Source organism: Merops nubicus, unplaced genomic scaffold (assembly GCF_000691845.1).
Source record: "Merops nubicus isolate BGI_N331 unplaced genomic scaffold, ASM69184v1 scaffold7933, whole genome shotgun sequence".
Taxonomy (NCBI): Eukaryota; Metazoa; Chordata; class Aves; order Coraciiformes; family Meropidae; genus Merops; species Merops nubicus.
The window spans coordinates 42,332-57,545 of record NW_008598208.1 but is presented as its reverse complement, the minus strand read 5'-3'; the positions used below and the strand labels follow the sequence as shown (position 1 = coordinate 57,545).

The following is a 15,214-nucleotide window of genomic DNA, read 5'->3' as shown; positions in this document are numbered from 1 at the left end:
CTCCATTTTATCTCAGGTTTTCTGTTAGATATGAACAAATATTGGCTAAATTTATTACAAGGGTACTTGCTGGATCACTGGAGACAGGATTTTTCCACAGGTTTTGCCTTTCTTCCTAGTTTAAGCATCTGTGCTTGAAAAAAAGGCTCTAGGCACTTGCTAAATCTTTGTTACTTCTCTCATAAATCCTGCATGTCCCACAGATTTAGCTATAAATGAGGATACCTACAGGACAGAGCTATAGGAATTAATGTCCTAAAGCTACTGAGGGAATGTGACAGTCACTATAGGTCTCAACTCTGAGACACTTGAAATTTTGACAGCTCTGAAAGACCAGCTCTTCAATTTAATATTATTTAACATTAACTAAATGTCTGTGTTGCCACATTTCAGCTTCAAAACCAGGAATTTGAGGCTCAAAAAAATGCTTTTTTATTCACATACAAGCCATACACATGCAGGGGCGGGGGGTATGTGGAAATGTAGCAAGCAGATGAACAGTTGGAGCTGCTCATTTCTTCAACAGTCTTTCTACATAGATTACCCAGCAGTCCAAGGGCACTGGGCAGGATGTCTGCATCCTGGGAATGCATCTTAGGGACCAAGACTATTCAGATCATTGCAACAGTAGTGCTGGATGCCTAAAGAGCCTAAAGATAGCCTAAGAAAAAAAGGTCTTCCTCTGCCTGTTTCAGGAAAGAATTAGACAGAGAAATGGGGCTGGACAGCTGGCAACAGCTGGAACAATGCATTTTGCCCCTTAGGCACAGAAGGTAGTGTCCTCCCATAGGATGCCAGATTCTTCCTGATTTAAGAGATTTGATATGTAGTATCAGCTCTATCCCAAAGTCTCACTTTCTGTAAGAATTTAAGTTGTCATTTCAAATTCCCGTGCTGGGTGTGCGAGGGTTGGTGTTAGGGGTAAGTTATAAGGCAAGGGGAAAAACAAAAGTCTGTTTTCCACAGTTGTTCTTTAAACTGCCTGCAAACGTTTGGTACTTCTGCTGGCTGGCCTGCTCTCCTCCCCTGCTGTGCTGAATCAAAGCTTCATAAAATCCCTGCTCTTCTCAGAATGCAAAAGGAACACTTGTGACAGGCAGAAAAATATTACCACTGGCACTGGACTGCCTGTTCATCAGGGGAGAACCGCACAACCAAAACTACTGCATAATAAAAACAAAATTATGTTGTCCATCCCCTGGAATAAAGAATATCTGCAATTAGCACTTGAGATAGCAGTAATTGGATGTAAAGCCTGTGGGAAGACATGAAAACCCAAAATACAGAAAAGAAAGAGGATGTGATAAAGCAAACAACACATTACTGAGGAAAGAAGCGTGTCTGGACAGCCGTCCAACACACGAAGTTTGAATAAGACACAAAACCAGAACAGAATGCAGACTGAAAGCACTTTGTATTTTGGCTTTTCATGTGAATTCTGAAGCTCTCCAAACCTCACAGGAATCCGTGACAGGAGAATGGATTGAATTCTTGTTGGATACCTAGAATGTCAATTCACTGAATAAAAAAAAAAAAAAATGCAGGCAGGCTTTGGAATTATGAAACTTACCCTTGAAACATTTCCTAGGGAAGATAAAACAAGAAGCATACCCCTGTCTTGAAAAGATCACTGTCTTTTCTCTTACAACTTCGCAAAGTTAGGGGATATTCCTTTTTGAATAACATAACTATCAACTACTCATTAGCAAACAAAAATATGCATGTTTCAGAACAACTAGAAACCTTTTCTCAATCTATCACTGTTTCTGATTGAGCTTGTATTGCTGCACTTCTGTTTCAAATTTAAGACATTCAAAGATTATAAGCTTATTTTAAGCACACCATAAACAAACCATAAAGTGCAGAATCTTGGCCAGTTGTGAAAAAACATAGAAAGTGTAAGCTGTGCTTCTCAACTAGCTAAGCAATGGTGAAAATATGCTAAGGAAAATAAGGCAGGCAATACTGACACTTGTGGTCGTTTCTAGATTGCTATTTCCACTCAGTTACAAACATGCTTTTTAAGAAATACAATGGGATCACAAAGCAGTCAAGAAAATGACAAATATTCTACAACCTTGACCTGTCCACTCTAAATGACTTGAGGAAGAAGTATTCTTTTTGAAGCAAAGAACAGAATAGCCATTGGCCATACACCTAATAATTCCTGACACAGAAAAGTAAAAATAAGCATTTATGACATTCTGTTCTCATTTCCAGAATGTTTAAAAGCAAAAAAAAAAAAAAAAAAAGCTTTGAAAATGTTGCTGTTAATCATTTCAAACTGAAACTGTCACTTGAAACATTTTCAACATATTACAGCTGAAATAATACTACGTTTTACTACAATAAAATGTAATAATCTTTGCAAAGTACTCATGGAGTATATGGAAAGCATGGTCCATGTGGGAACATTCAGTTGGCAGGTCAGCTACAATGCAGATGTTTAGTGTAACTTTCAGGGGACTTGCGGCCACCAGGCAGAGAATTGCCAAGCACTACACACCTGGCTACCACAACAACTTGAAATTGATTTGAGAAACCTCTGTTAATGGCGTGAAGACAGAACTTAATGGCACAACCTTACAGTCCGATTGGTTTTAAAACCAGTTAGACAAGATTCTAGTGATACCCTTGAAAAATGACATGTAGGAAGTTCAAGGGTTTTTAAGAAAATACTCCAAATTTACACACCTTTGTTATGCATAAGGAAATTTTGCACAGTCCACAGCTGTTGTGTGGACAGGTTCTTCCAGGTAGACAGACATCTTTTCTGACTCCTTGCATGTGCTTCTAGCTTTGCAGAACTCGCTGAACAGTCAACCTTTCACTGGCCACGGTAACTCTGCAGTGTTCCTTACACACACGCAGCACATCTTCACATTAGAGTAACTTCTTAGTCTTAATGGATGGCAGCATTTCAAACACTGTCGTTGCAGCTTCTAATTTAAGATGTAACCATAGAAACATGACAGAACATACTACACTCCTTGGATCAGGAACAAGCAGACCACTGACCCTTCACAATGAGATTTAGCCAAAATAAGGCTCATTCCAATCTCCAGCCCAGCAAGATTACAAAAACCCTCAGGTCACATTTCCAACACAAAGCAAGCTCTGCCCTCCCGAAATACTCAGCAATACACCATATCACTTAAAAGTAGTAAAGAAGAAAGTGCTGTAAAAGAGAAGTAATTTCTTCCTGAAACTTTGACTCTCTGAAGCTACACCATTCACAACCAGATAGAAGGTAGTAGAAAAATCAAAGCTTTTCCCCACTTTCCTGTAAGATGAGCTTGAAAAGCAAAGAATGAGTGAAGAAAAAAAAAAAAAAAAACAACCCTGTTCTTTAACATTTAAGAATTCAAAATTAAATTCGTTTCGCATGGCAAAATGACAGATTTTACACACATCAGCAGGCAAGAGCTCCACCTGAACCTTACAAGCTATGCACAAGTGACATAGTAAAATAATTAAAAGCCAAAAGTGATGTCTGTTCCCTTCTAACTTTATTTAAAAATTATATTTTTTTATAGTCTATATTTAGAAAAAACTGCCCTTGGGATTTTTTTTACCTTTATTATTTACTAATGAGTATTCACAGAAAAAATAAAGCCAGCTCTGCCCATTCCAGAATGTAAACAAACTATACAACTCAAACCTTCAGTTACACTTCCAAGTACAGTGAAGAAGTAGTAAATAAAGTGAAAATACAATGGATTTTAATAACTGTTGTGCTGAGAATTAGACTTGTTTGCTGAATATGTGTCTTATCTGAAAATTCAAAAATAAGAGGCAGATTTACATGATGGTGTTCGAAAAAAAACAGTCCTTGCTTCTATGTACATCAGCCCAGGTAAATTAACTACAAGAATACCTCACTTGATCTCCTACTCGAAGTACAGAATACAGCAAACTGACAACACTCCTAGCCAAATTCTGTCACATATTTGTATACATAAAGCAACAGATTATATAACATTCTGTATATTACATAGGGTAAGGATTACAAAGCTTTGTGTTTAAGTGGAAAATTCAGTAGACTGGGCACACACACAATCTCTCAAAGCACTCATTGTGAATTATTCATAAACACCCAGAACACTAAGTGGTGCTGGACATGAGTCTCTCTTCTCTCATTCCACCACCCCACTGACCCCCCCCCAGCTCTATTATTTAAAAACTTTTTTTTTTTTTTTTTTTTATAGTGGAGGAGATCCAAGTCATCACTGATCCTTACATTGTATTTGTATTTGGTATTTGGGAGATATGCTCATGTTCCTAAAGTGTCCTCAAACAGGATCATAGGATTTGTGGAAACTGTCATTATGATAGGAAACACATACAAGACTAGATAAATAAAGTTAGTGTGCAAAAGTGATTTAGTTAAGGGGATATAAATCTGATTATGTTTCTAATAAATTATCAGAATATACATCTAGAGTAGTAAAACACACTGACTGCCTAGGGAAGCCGTATTTGCAAGTAAAGGATGTACCTATCCCAAATCCTACTTATCAGAGATTTCATGTGATAGAGCAAATATATATAATTTTTTTTATTCCTTTGGCTAAAAAAAAAAAAACCAAACCAAAAAAACCCAGCCACAAAACAAAAAAAACACCCCCACCAAACAAAACCAACACACAACAAAAAAACACCACCAAACCAAAAAACCCTACACTAACCCACAACCAAATCCTCCCAACCAAAAATCCAACCAATCAAAACGCAAAAAAACAGTCTAATGAGCTAGTCATTAACTTCTCAAAACAGAGTGGGCAAACACAGTGACATTTGAGTCTAGCCTTCTGCTTTCTGAGCTCTCACTTGTAATACTTTATTTATAACATGTAGTAAATACAATAAGATGCTTCAGTACAGAAGGGTCACCCATTGAAAGGACAAAAAAGAAAGTAAGACAAGTTTCATTAGGACCAAAAGACAAATTCTGTGACATAGGATGTCTGTAACAGACAAAAAACACTTTAGTTCCATCAATAATTGAAATCAAGCACCCACGATTCTGCAATACCAGACTTCAACCTTTACCAAGAAAGCAAGCCATTAACAACAGAAAGGCAGCTTAACAACATGTGTTCACAAATTAGTGTTGTCCAGCTTAATTGACTAACCTAAGATTACCAAAAGCAGCTTTTATAGAGTAAGCATGTGTAAAAGGAAGTATGAGCAAAGAAATAGATTTTTTTTTTCTTTGGCACAAAGGCACAAAAGAATTATACTTGAACCGAGCCAAAAGGGTTAAATTCAGCTTCGGTATTTAAATGCTTATAATTCCTTTGCACTGAAGAACAGCTTTTGGAATACAGGAATAGAATGTCTAGCATTAAGAAACCCCTAGAGAATCATAAGTTACAGCGTCAAGGAAAAGTGAGAATAATTTGAAAAAACCCTCAATCATTCATTTAATAACCATACAATTTTTGCACCATCCACCTATCACTGTGCTTGAACTCAGTCTGTATCATTTATCACATAAGAGCGAGAGCCTGTGAAGCTTTCTGGCTGCCTTCGGATTTAGTCAAAATGAATGCAAACAATCACGTGGGATTCAGCCAAGCAATGACGTTAAATTCTGCTCTGTCAGAAGACAGCATCTGTCAAAGCCCACATTTAAACTGCTGCCTGCCTGTGCAGCAGCTGAGGAACTACGGAATGGATTTTATAGACCAGAATCCTCAGTTCAAAAAGCTCAAAACCATTTCTATTACTGCCTAGCAACAATGAAGGAAGGAGTAGAGGGGAATCCTATTATGAAAGGCAACGGAGCCACCAGGCGCTAGCGCTCCCGTCAGAAACATGGATCCTGAGGAGGGGAGAGCCCAGCGCTGCACCGTCCGGCACGGGAAGCACCCGCTGTAAGAGCGCCCACACGCCGCCCGCCAGCCCCAGACGGCCCCGGCCAGAGCAGGAACGAGCACTGCTGCCCTTTTGTTCAAAGGATGCACAAACAGCCCCAAGACAAGGACACCACTTATGAGCGAGCAAGGTAACGCGGCAGCGAGCAGACGGATGGACAGGCTGGATACCGTGGAAAGCAATCGCAGGGAGCAGACTGCTGGGGGATGTGCGCATGTTCGATAGCATCTTTTTTGCTGAAGGGATGGCGTGCCAAAACTATTTTCTGTGGGTATAATCCTCGCACCATAAATGGCCTGACCAAGGAAGGTATGTCAAATCCTTGTGCGTGATACTCATTCGATTGTCTCTTACCTTTTCAGCCATTACAGATAGTTATTGTCCCTAATTTGCAGAGCCCCGAGATAACGGCTCTGAACAGGGAGAAGAAAAAACCTAGCAGGCTTTCCTCTCCCACAGCACAATGTCACTACCTTACGCCTACTAAATGCATTGCTTACAGTCTGCACAAGGTTGGTGTGGCTAGAGAGGAGGGATTAAAGGGGATATTGTAGCTGCTGTATTGATTGCTTTTAACTGAGAAATTAAAAACTCAAACCCTCCCCTCAATGCAGAAAAAAAAAAAAACCCAGAAATCCTCTCAAACTAGGTCAGAATTAATCCTTATCTAAAGTAATCTTAAAGCACTGGTAAAATGTCCATGATGTGGCACACTGAGAGCACTGAACCATCAAAACAGACCATGCAGTCAAATTACATTATCATAAAAGTACCTTCAGACCTTTTTATACTTGCTTCTCCCCCCCTCCCCCCAAACACAAGCAAAATGTCATCAGGCTAATATCAGCCAAGCGTATACTGAGAGCATGCAAAAGATTGGACATGATTTAAAAGCATCAGCAGTGCAATCAGGCACCACATTTTACAAGTAACATCAGGCTCCCCTGACATTCCCAAAGGGAACCTTCAAACACTGCACACTCAAAATGGTGAGCTCGTAACTTATCTCACGCCATCATTACAATTTCTGTTTCATGTGAAAACACTGACTGTTTAACTTGGATTGTAAAATGACATTCCATCTAATTGCCATCCATTTCTATTTATGTTGGAATTTAAATGCTTCATCACTAGTAGCAAACAAACAAGATCAATATTTGCAATACAAATTTAAGACTTAAATCTGTACCAGTTTGATACATCACAGAAAAAGTGCCTATCTGCAAAGTATACCAATCAGCTGCAATAAATCATTATATGTCAACATAAATGTGTTTTCTTTGCCCAAGGCAATGCTAGCATGCAATAAAACAACTGCAGCTGGACAGAGTTCACATACCTAAGGATGCAGCATACAACAGTCACGGGCTTCAGACCACTTTTAAGACTTTTAGAAGGTGAAGTCACTTTCCAGAACTTTTAAAACCAAAAAAATCCACCCTGAGGCAATACACCTGCAGAAGCATGCCTAGCTAGTGTTGCGACTTTCATATCTGACATTTAAAAACCTGCACAACAAGCCTCATCCCGAGTACTGATTTGAGCAAAAGATTAATGCAATTTCTAAGCGAACTCAGGTACATTATGTGAGGCCTAATATTCAACTGCTGCTGCTGTTTAACAAAATACTGACTCAGGCTGCCTTTTGAACTCTTTCCTCTTAATTAAAGAGTTTGCCCACACAGCTAATCAAAATATGAAAATCCAGATCGTGTGAATAGGAAGTCGAATGCTTCAATCTGCAAAGCTATAATTATAGAGCAGAACTGAAAGTACAAGGAGCCAAAACACCAGCAGAGCATAGACCACAAATAAAAATTCAAGAGGCACTCACAGTTTATATATCTGGCATTTCATAATGCATCAGTGAGTGCACAGTCAAGTGCCAAAAATGAAGTAGAACTATTGTAAATCGTATCTTCAAAATTCAGATCTACAGGCAACACCACACTTTCAGAGGACAAGGTGATTGTAGAAACCTTTTGCTATATTTAGTCTTTTTTTTACCTCTTGCCAATGGCTGTTGCCCTCTGTGAAATTAAATTTTAAATATTTGGGCAAAAACAGTAACACTCTAGCACTAATTAAAAACTGAGAGAAAAATAATATTTTTATGATACTATTTGACAGTGGGTTTAATATATATTGACAGCTGCTTACAGTATTTTTAAGCAACGCAGCCTAGCACGCAGTATTTTTTAAAGGAACAAGTGCTATTGTTGAATTTCCAATGTTTAATACCCACTGTATATTTTGAAATGTTTTACACCTGAATTATAAAGAAAGTGAGACACAAAGGTGTTTTGTTTTTTTTTTTTTTTTTCTTCAGACAATAGGTTTATGAACCCAGGAAATAGATGTGGGTCCTTTTCCTGTTCATACAATGCCTTTTTAACAGGCAGAGATGGAAGATTTTCTAGGAAACTCCCACCCTGAAAAACAAAGGAACTAACCGAGAAATTCCTCTCTTTAAACATCTTACAATTCTCATTCCATCCTTCACAATAAAACTTCTTTTCATGTTCACAATGTGAGCATGCAGACTTGAAAAAAAAAAAAAAAAAGGTTTCAGCCATTACAATTGCCTTTTCTGGGACACTTTCTCAGTGTATCATAGAAAGACAGCCCCTGAAAACAGTTTTCAGTTTACACAAGTATTTACATAACTTAAGGTTCTCACTTGCACCTACTGCCATATGAAAGTAGGTGCACAACCTCAAAACACTGCCTCAGCTAAAAACCAAACACAGATTTGCTGAATTGTTTGCATTTAATGATGACAATTTTAGAAGTGGAACAATTCAGTGTCACAATTTTTTTTCCAATTCAAGCTGCTACTCCGTATTCATGAAATTCTGGGTTTGACTTTCTTCCTGAACTATGCACACAGAAATGCAACAACAATTAATTGAATATTCCCACTAGTGTCCTCCAAACTCGTATCAAACAATTTCTGTGAGATCTAGGGTACCCTTTGAAGCCACACTTATGTTTGCTTTTGCAGAGATATTCTTCCCAAATAGCTGAGCATTCACTTAAAACTTACTGCAGAGAAATAAAAAGTTATTAGTCTTGAGGGCAGGCTTTTATTTTCTGAGCATGTAAAAGCAGGTTCAAGTGGCCAGAGGCCTTCTACCTCCAGGGATTTTTTTTCTTTTACCTAAGGATAATATCCAAGTTAAAGCAGCACAGAAAGATCAGTGTGGAATTTCAGGTTCATTCTTAAGCTGCATCCTTTAGACACAGATTTAACAGCTGCAGACTTGAAAATACTTCGTAGAAAGATAGCTCAGTCCCCAGCAAGTGGCATCAATTAAAAAAAAAACAAAAGAAAAAAAACCCAACCAGAAATACTCTCAGTGAGCTTGAGAACTAATGAATGCTGTGTAACAGCACAGCGATGGGGAAGAGCTTAATATATCACCAGGCAAACATTTTGCTATTTCCGAAACAGAATTAAGGAGCAGTGCTGTCTTTTCAGACCCATTTACATTGTCACAAAGCCCTGTTAAAATCCCACCTACTTGCTCCTCCTAGTGGAGGTCAGCAAGAGAGACAACCCTGACTTGGTGTGATGCCACCTCCTTCACCTTGCTCCCAAATGCTGCAAATGAGGCATCCTTCTGCATACACCTTATTTTGTTTATATATAAACTGACATACAGTAATTAAACTGAGACTTAGTTATGTGTCCCTCCCTATCCTTTTGAAATACAAATTTTCACTGACATGAACAGGGCAGATTGAATGTTAGGTCACACCCATACAATTCAATACATTTTTCAACTGCTATCTCGTCTTAAAGTATTTCCTTATGAAGTAAAATCCCATAATTTCCCACATAACATGTCACTTAATTTCTAAATGTGGACATTAATCCAAATATTGGTTTTAGAAGATAGCAAAGCAATTAATAAATTACATATTTATATTAGAAATACCATTTTCTCTGGACTCTTGTTCAACTGTCATCCTTTTTCCTATACAAAACCCTAGAGCCAGGAAGTAAATTAGGGCAAATTGAAAATCACAAACGAACTGCTACTGTGCAGTGAAAGGTTCATTTACGAGATGATGTGATAAGCTTTTAATATGCAGCATCATGAAGCTGCCATATTGACTCTGCTCTTGAATATGAAAAAAAAAATTAAGATAAAATGAGGCACAAACTACTTTGGTACTTTCCTTCTACCATTACAGCTGCAGGTAACAATGTTTGAGATTTCCATGTGATACTGGAAGCATAGTAGTTACATATACATTTTCACAGGAAAGAAGCAAAAATCATGTTCATCAGACAGTTTGCCAGAAACAGCACCAGGCAATTTTACTTCAAGTTAATATGAAGATTTACCCTACATCTCTGCCTGCTACAAATCAACAGCTTAATTTTAACTCGGCTGCATATGAGCCTGGCATGGCAGCCAAGTGTTGCATTCAATATTTTCTTTCAACGTAGAGGAGAAGGTTAAAGGTGCTTGAGAAAATGTTAACCTGTGTTATCATCTGAGGACTGTGCAGTGAGGTTACTGGACCCTGAAAATTAATTTTGACAGGTGCATCTTCTCATTGACTTTCTGAGCACAGTTGGGGCTAGTGGAAACACGCCAAGCAGTGTTCTGTGACTAACACAACTCTGCCATAATCAACCGTGCGCCGTCTGTCCCACCACCAATGCATGACCATTTCACAAAAAGGGTTTTTGAACGCCGAGCTGTACTAGCCTCTGCATGTCAAATCGATTTTAATTAATGCCAATAAACCTTCCATCTGGTATCAACGCCTTTCCATTCAGTCCTTCTCAAGCACTGTACAAGGAATTCACAGTCAGGATACATAAAGCCTTTTATGTTTACTACACACTTCTGCTAAGATGATCTTTTTTTTTTCCCCTCCCCTTTTAATCTTTGGTACCCAGGATGTTTGTCAAAACCTTTACCACAAAAACCTAGCTAATCAAGTCAACTTTAATCATAAAACCAGGCTGGCTTTTTGCATAATTTGAACCTTGCTTATATCAATACAGGCTACGTTTTTTTTAAAAAACTGAAACACAGTTACATTTATACCTGGTTGTTCATTGTAACCTTTTATGAGTGTGTAGAATTTAAGTTTTCTGACTCTCTTTTTTTAAAACTTTGCAGACAATTACTCAACGTGAACAAAAGAAAATGAACACCAAAGAATAGCAGTCGATTCAAACACGATCGGAAAAGCATTTTGCGTGGCCATTGTCTCATACTCCATCACTAGATTCTTACAACATGCTTCAGTGGAGAAGACGACACTGCTGCTTTGCAAAGATGACCTGGAATGCCAAAAGGTCTCTGTTTCGTACCCATCTCATTGGTCTGGTCTCTCTGGTATTTCTTTTTGCTATGTTTCTGTTCTTCAATCACCACGACTGGCTACCAGGCAGAGCTGCATTCAGAGACAATCCCATGGCTTACACTATACGAGGATTTAGGTCTACAAAAAGTGAGACAAATCACAGCTCTCTAAGGAACATGTGGAAAGATGTCATACCTCAGACGCTCAGGCCTCAAACAGTCACCAACTCCAACAACACGGACCTCTCACCGCAAGGAGTAACTGGCTTGGAAAACACCCTCAGTGCCAATGGAAGTATTTACAAAGAGAAAGGTACTGGGCATGCAACTTCCTATCATTTCAAATATATCATCAATGAGCCTGAGAAGTGCCAGGAGAAGACCCCTTTTCTAATATTGCTCATAGCTGCAGAGCCAGGCCAGGTGGAAGCCAGACAAGCCATTCGACAAACTTGGGGTAACGAAAGCCTGACACCTGGCATCCAAATTGTTCGCATTTTTTTGCTGGGGTTAAGCATCAAGGTAAATGGATACCTCCAGCGTACCATTCTAGAGGAAAGTAGACAGTACCATGACATCATTCAACAAGAATACTTCGACACCTACTATAATTTAACCATTAAAACTCTGATGGGAATGAACTGGGTTGCATCCTACTGTCCACACGTTCCCTATGTTATGAAAACTGACAGCGATATGTTTGTCAATACTGAATATTTAATACACAAGCTTTTGAAACCAGAACTTCCTCCGAGGCACAAGTATTTCACAGGTTATTTAATGAGAGGTTATGCACCTAATAGGAACAAAGATAGTAAGTGGTATATGCCACCCGATTTGTATCCAAGTGAACGTTATCCTGTATTCTGCTCTGGAACTGGCTATGTTTTTTCTGGAGATTTAGCAGAAAAAATCTTTAAAGTCTCCTTAAGCATCAGACGTTTGCATTTAGAGGATGTATATGTGGGAATCTGTCTCGCCAAGCTGCGAATTGACCCTATGCCTCCGCCCAATGAGTTTGTCTTCAATCACTGGCGAGTTTCTTACTCCAGCTGTAAATATAGCCACCTAATTACCTCCCATCAGTTCCAACCTAGTGAACTGATCAAATACTGGAACCACTTACAACAAAATAAGCACAACGCCTGTGCCAATGCAGCAAAAGAAAAAGCAGGCAGGTATCGCCACCGTAAGCTGCACTAGAAGGACAACGCTGCCCTGTCAAGTGTCCGCCATGTGCAATCTGTAAATACCGCTGAGCGCATGTACAGTGAAAATGGATGAGCTTCATGGGACAGCTTTTAGTTGATACCCATCACATAGTGGAGTCTGAAAAATATTTTTTTAATCCAAAAATAAAAAGTATAGCTCTTGATAACACTAATGTTACGAAACTATAACCAAAAGGTTTTCCTAGTAAATTGGAGGAGAAAAGAAGATGGTATAGGACAATTTTTGTGTTAATGTGCAATAATAAGCATGCACACTTTGGTGGTACAATTATGGAATTATGTGCCAATAAAAGATAATTGAGCATATTTCCCCCGCTAAAATTTTATTTTAAAAAAAAATTAATTCATAGCTCTAGGTCTCTTCAATGTAATGATTTCTTGCTATCTAGAATTGCTATAAAATGAAAAATTAAAAACTAAGGAAATGCACAAAGGGCAGATCAGTGTTACCTTCAAATACCACATTAAAATTGTCATACACTTCTTTAAGGTACCATATATTTAGGAATGTCACATTTTCAATTAAGTTAAGACACTACCAATGAACTGTAACACACTAAGAAAGTACTCTTTTAAAGTAGGCCCAGCTTTGGGAAGGTTGCTGATTTCAGTTAGGAAGCAGGGATAAATAAAATCAAAGTTCAGAAGACTGTGGTTTTGAACATCACCTTCAGGAATGCAAGCGGTGTTCTAAGTTCCATCATAGGTTCAACTAGATTCACCTCAAAGATTGACTAAGTTATTTTTCTCTAGACATCATAGGGCAAGCTCCTAAAATCTGGTGCCAAGTGACATTCAGCTTGGCATCTTGATGCAAATTAATTAAATCTGCTATTGAGTTACCTTGAAGTTACGTAAAGCAATTAATGGCTGAACAGAAATGCAAAATGGAACTTCACAGTCTTGAAAACATCTCATTTTGAGGAAAGAGCGAGAAAAGCAACCATATCTTTGTTATTTTGCTCTTTCCTGTGTGCAAGGAAAAGAAAGGATCAGTCAAGTGAAAAACAGTTCTGTTAGAGAAAGCTCAGCCACACACCCTACTTTATAGGTGGGGAAGAATGGGTCGTCATACCAATAAGAGTTCTAGACAACAATATGGGCAAGAACAAAACCCAAGCTTTTTTTAGAATTGAAGCCACAACACGTACCACTGAAAACAAATGTGAGAAGTAGTCTAAATCTATTTACAGGTTTCCAGTTTTCTAACAAACAGAACTTTTAAAGCTTATTTTCCAACAGAATTACAGCTGAGTTGTATCAGATTCAGGTTATTACTGTTTGTCACAGTGCCAGGGTAAGCAATACCCACCTCAGATTTAGCAGCAAATGATGGAATTGTGATTAGTTTTCTGTTTGACTGGGACTTTTTAATTGGATAAAGAACAAATATTTGATGTACTTTTATTATTTAATAAAATTGATTATATTTATGGTCTTCAGACTTCACTTTCTATGGGAAAGCTGCTGAGGAAGAAATTTATTTCTAGCTGTAGTGTTCCTTCTCTTTTCTAGTGTTCTTAGTTCTTAAAGACTAGTTTTCATACCATGCACAGCACAAATCACAGCAGGTTTTCTTTCTTTGTAATGAAAAGACAAATTGTATTACTGAGCACTCTCAGCAGCCCTGAGGTTGTCTGTATGCTGGCACTTAGACACATGAAGAGACTATATTGCACTGGACTAGCCCTCTGAAGAAATTCTAAGGGTTCCTATTGAAGATGGATATGGGAATTTGTTCTTCATCTTTTTGGTGATCCTCCACCAAATTTTGTCTTCTGCTGTATTTGAGATATGATAATCATACATTAGAGCATTTCCAAGACACTTCAAATTGTAGAAGCATCCATTTCCAGGAAAAGCAGATGTGTGTAAAAATAGAAACTCTCTGCAGAAAAGATTTCTCCAACTAGATTGGAAGCGCATCCACTTTGTTTATGTAACAACTGTTGGTGTTCGTGTGACACCGACATGCAAGCTGCATTAGAAAAAGTCATTGGGAGTGTTCTTCCAACACCCATCTATAGTTTACTCCACACTTGATCTGCTTCCTCCCACCCAGCTAGCGCAGGCCACGGGTAATACCCCAGCTGAAAGCCACCTGGCTGAAGTCAACTATACGCCAGCTTTACACAGTAGTGGGTTTTAGACAACCGGAGTCTAGCCAGCTGCTACTCAAGGGTATCCAGCTCTGGAAGAAGTACAATACCTTAAGTGGCCTCTACCTTAGTAATGCCAGCCAAGAACACAGCCCATCATCTTGGAGAGGGCTTCAGGAGTGTTCCTTGCCCTCAGCACTTTCAAGCTAGACTGTAATGTACTCTCTTTGAATTTTACCAACTCCGTCTAGTTCAAAATGCTGTTACTGACTTCTGGGTATAGTCCAAGATGTTAATAACTAAACCTTATATAGTTTGGCACTTGAATCATAAAGTTTGGCAGCCAAACAACCTCTTGGGTACTCCACTTCGGAGCTCACGTATGATGCTGATCTGCCCAAACTTGGCAGAATTATGATACAATACCTACAAGTTCAGTATATCAAACTTCTTTCTAATTAAAATACTACCGAGGAGCATAAGATGTTAAATAGAAGTTATTTTTAATGCCTTTTTAAGGGTCCAGCATAATTTTTAAAAATTTGTATTAATGACTGGGTATAGGCTGAAACTACTCTATAAATACATTTGAGTCATTATCAAGGCAGCCAAAAGCTACTTAAATAATTTGTGTCCAAGTGCTGTTTTCTAGCATAGTTCATTACAAAGCTTT

The 15,214-nt window shown here is 38.4% G+C and overlaps 2 protein-coding genes across 2 annotated transcripts in view; one reads left to right on the top strand and one right to left on the bottom strand.

The window, feature by feature from the left end:
- The window catches only part of CDC73 (cell division cycle 73), a gene marked incomplete at its 5' end in the record, with an annotated part of 85,709 nt that overhangs the window by 35,357 nt on the left and 35,138 nt on the right, over positions 1–15,214 (bottom strand). The window lies entirely within an intron of this gene.
- Positions 11,018–12,549, top strand: B3GALT2 (UDP-Gal:betaGlcNAc beta 1,3-galactosyltransferase, polypeptide 2). Its single transcript, XM_008936964.1, has one exon. The coding sequence runs from the start codon at positions 11,145–11,147 to the stop codon at positions 12,411–12,413; it is 1,269 nt and encodes a 422-aa protein (XP_008935212.1). The 5' UTR covers positions 11,018–11,144; the 3' UTR covers positions 12,414–12,549.

What these genes read in the sequence shown, in the direction of transcription:
- B3GALT2 (XM_008936964.1), top strand. Translation starts at nt 11,145, where the DNA reads ATGCTTCAGTGGAGAAGACGACACTGCTGCTTTGCAAAGATGACCTGG.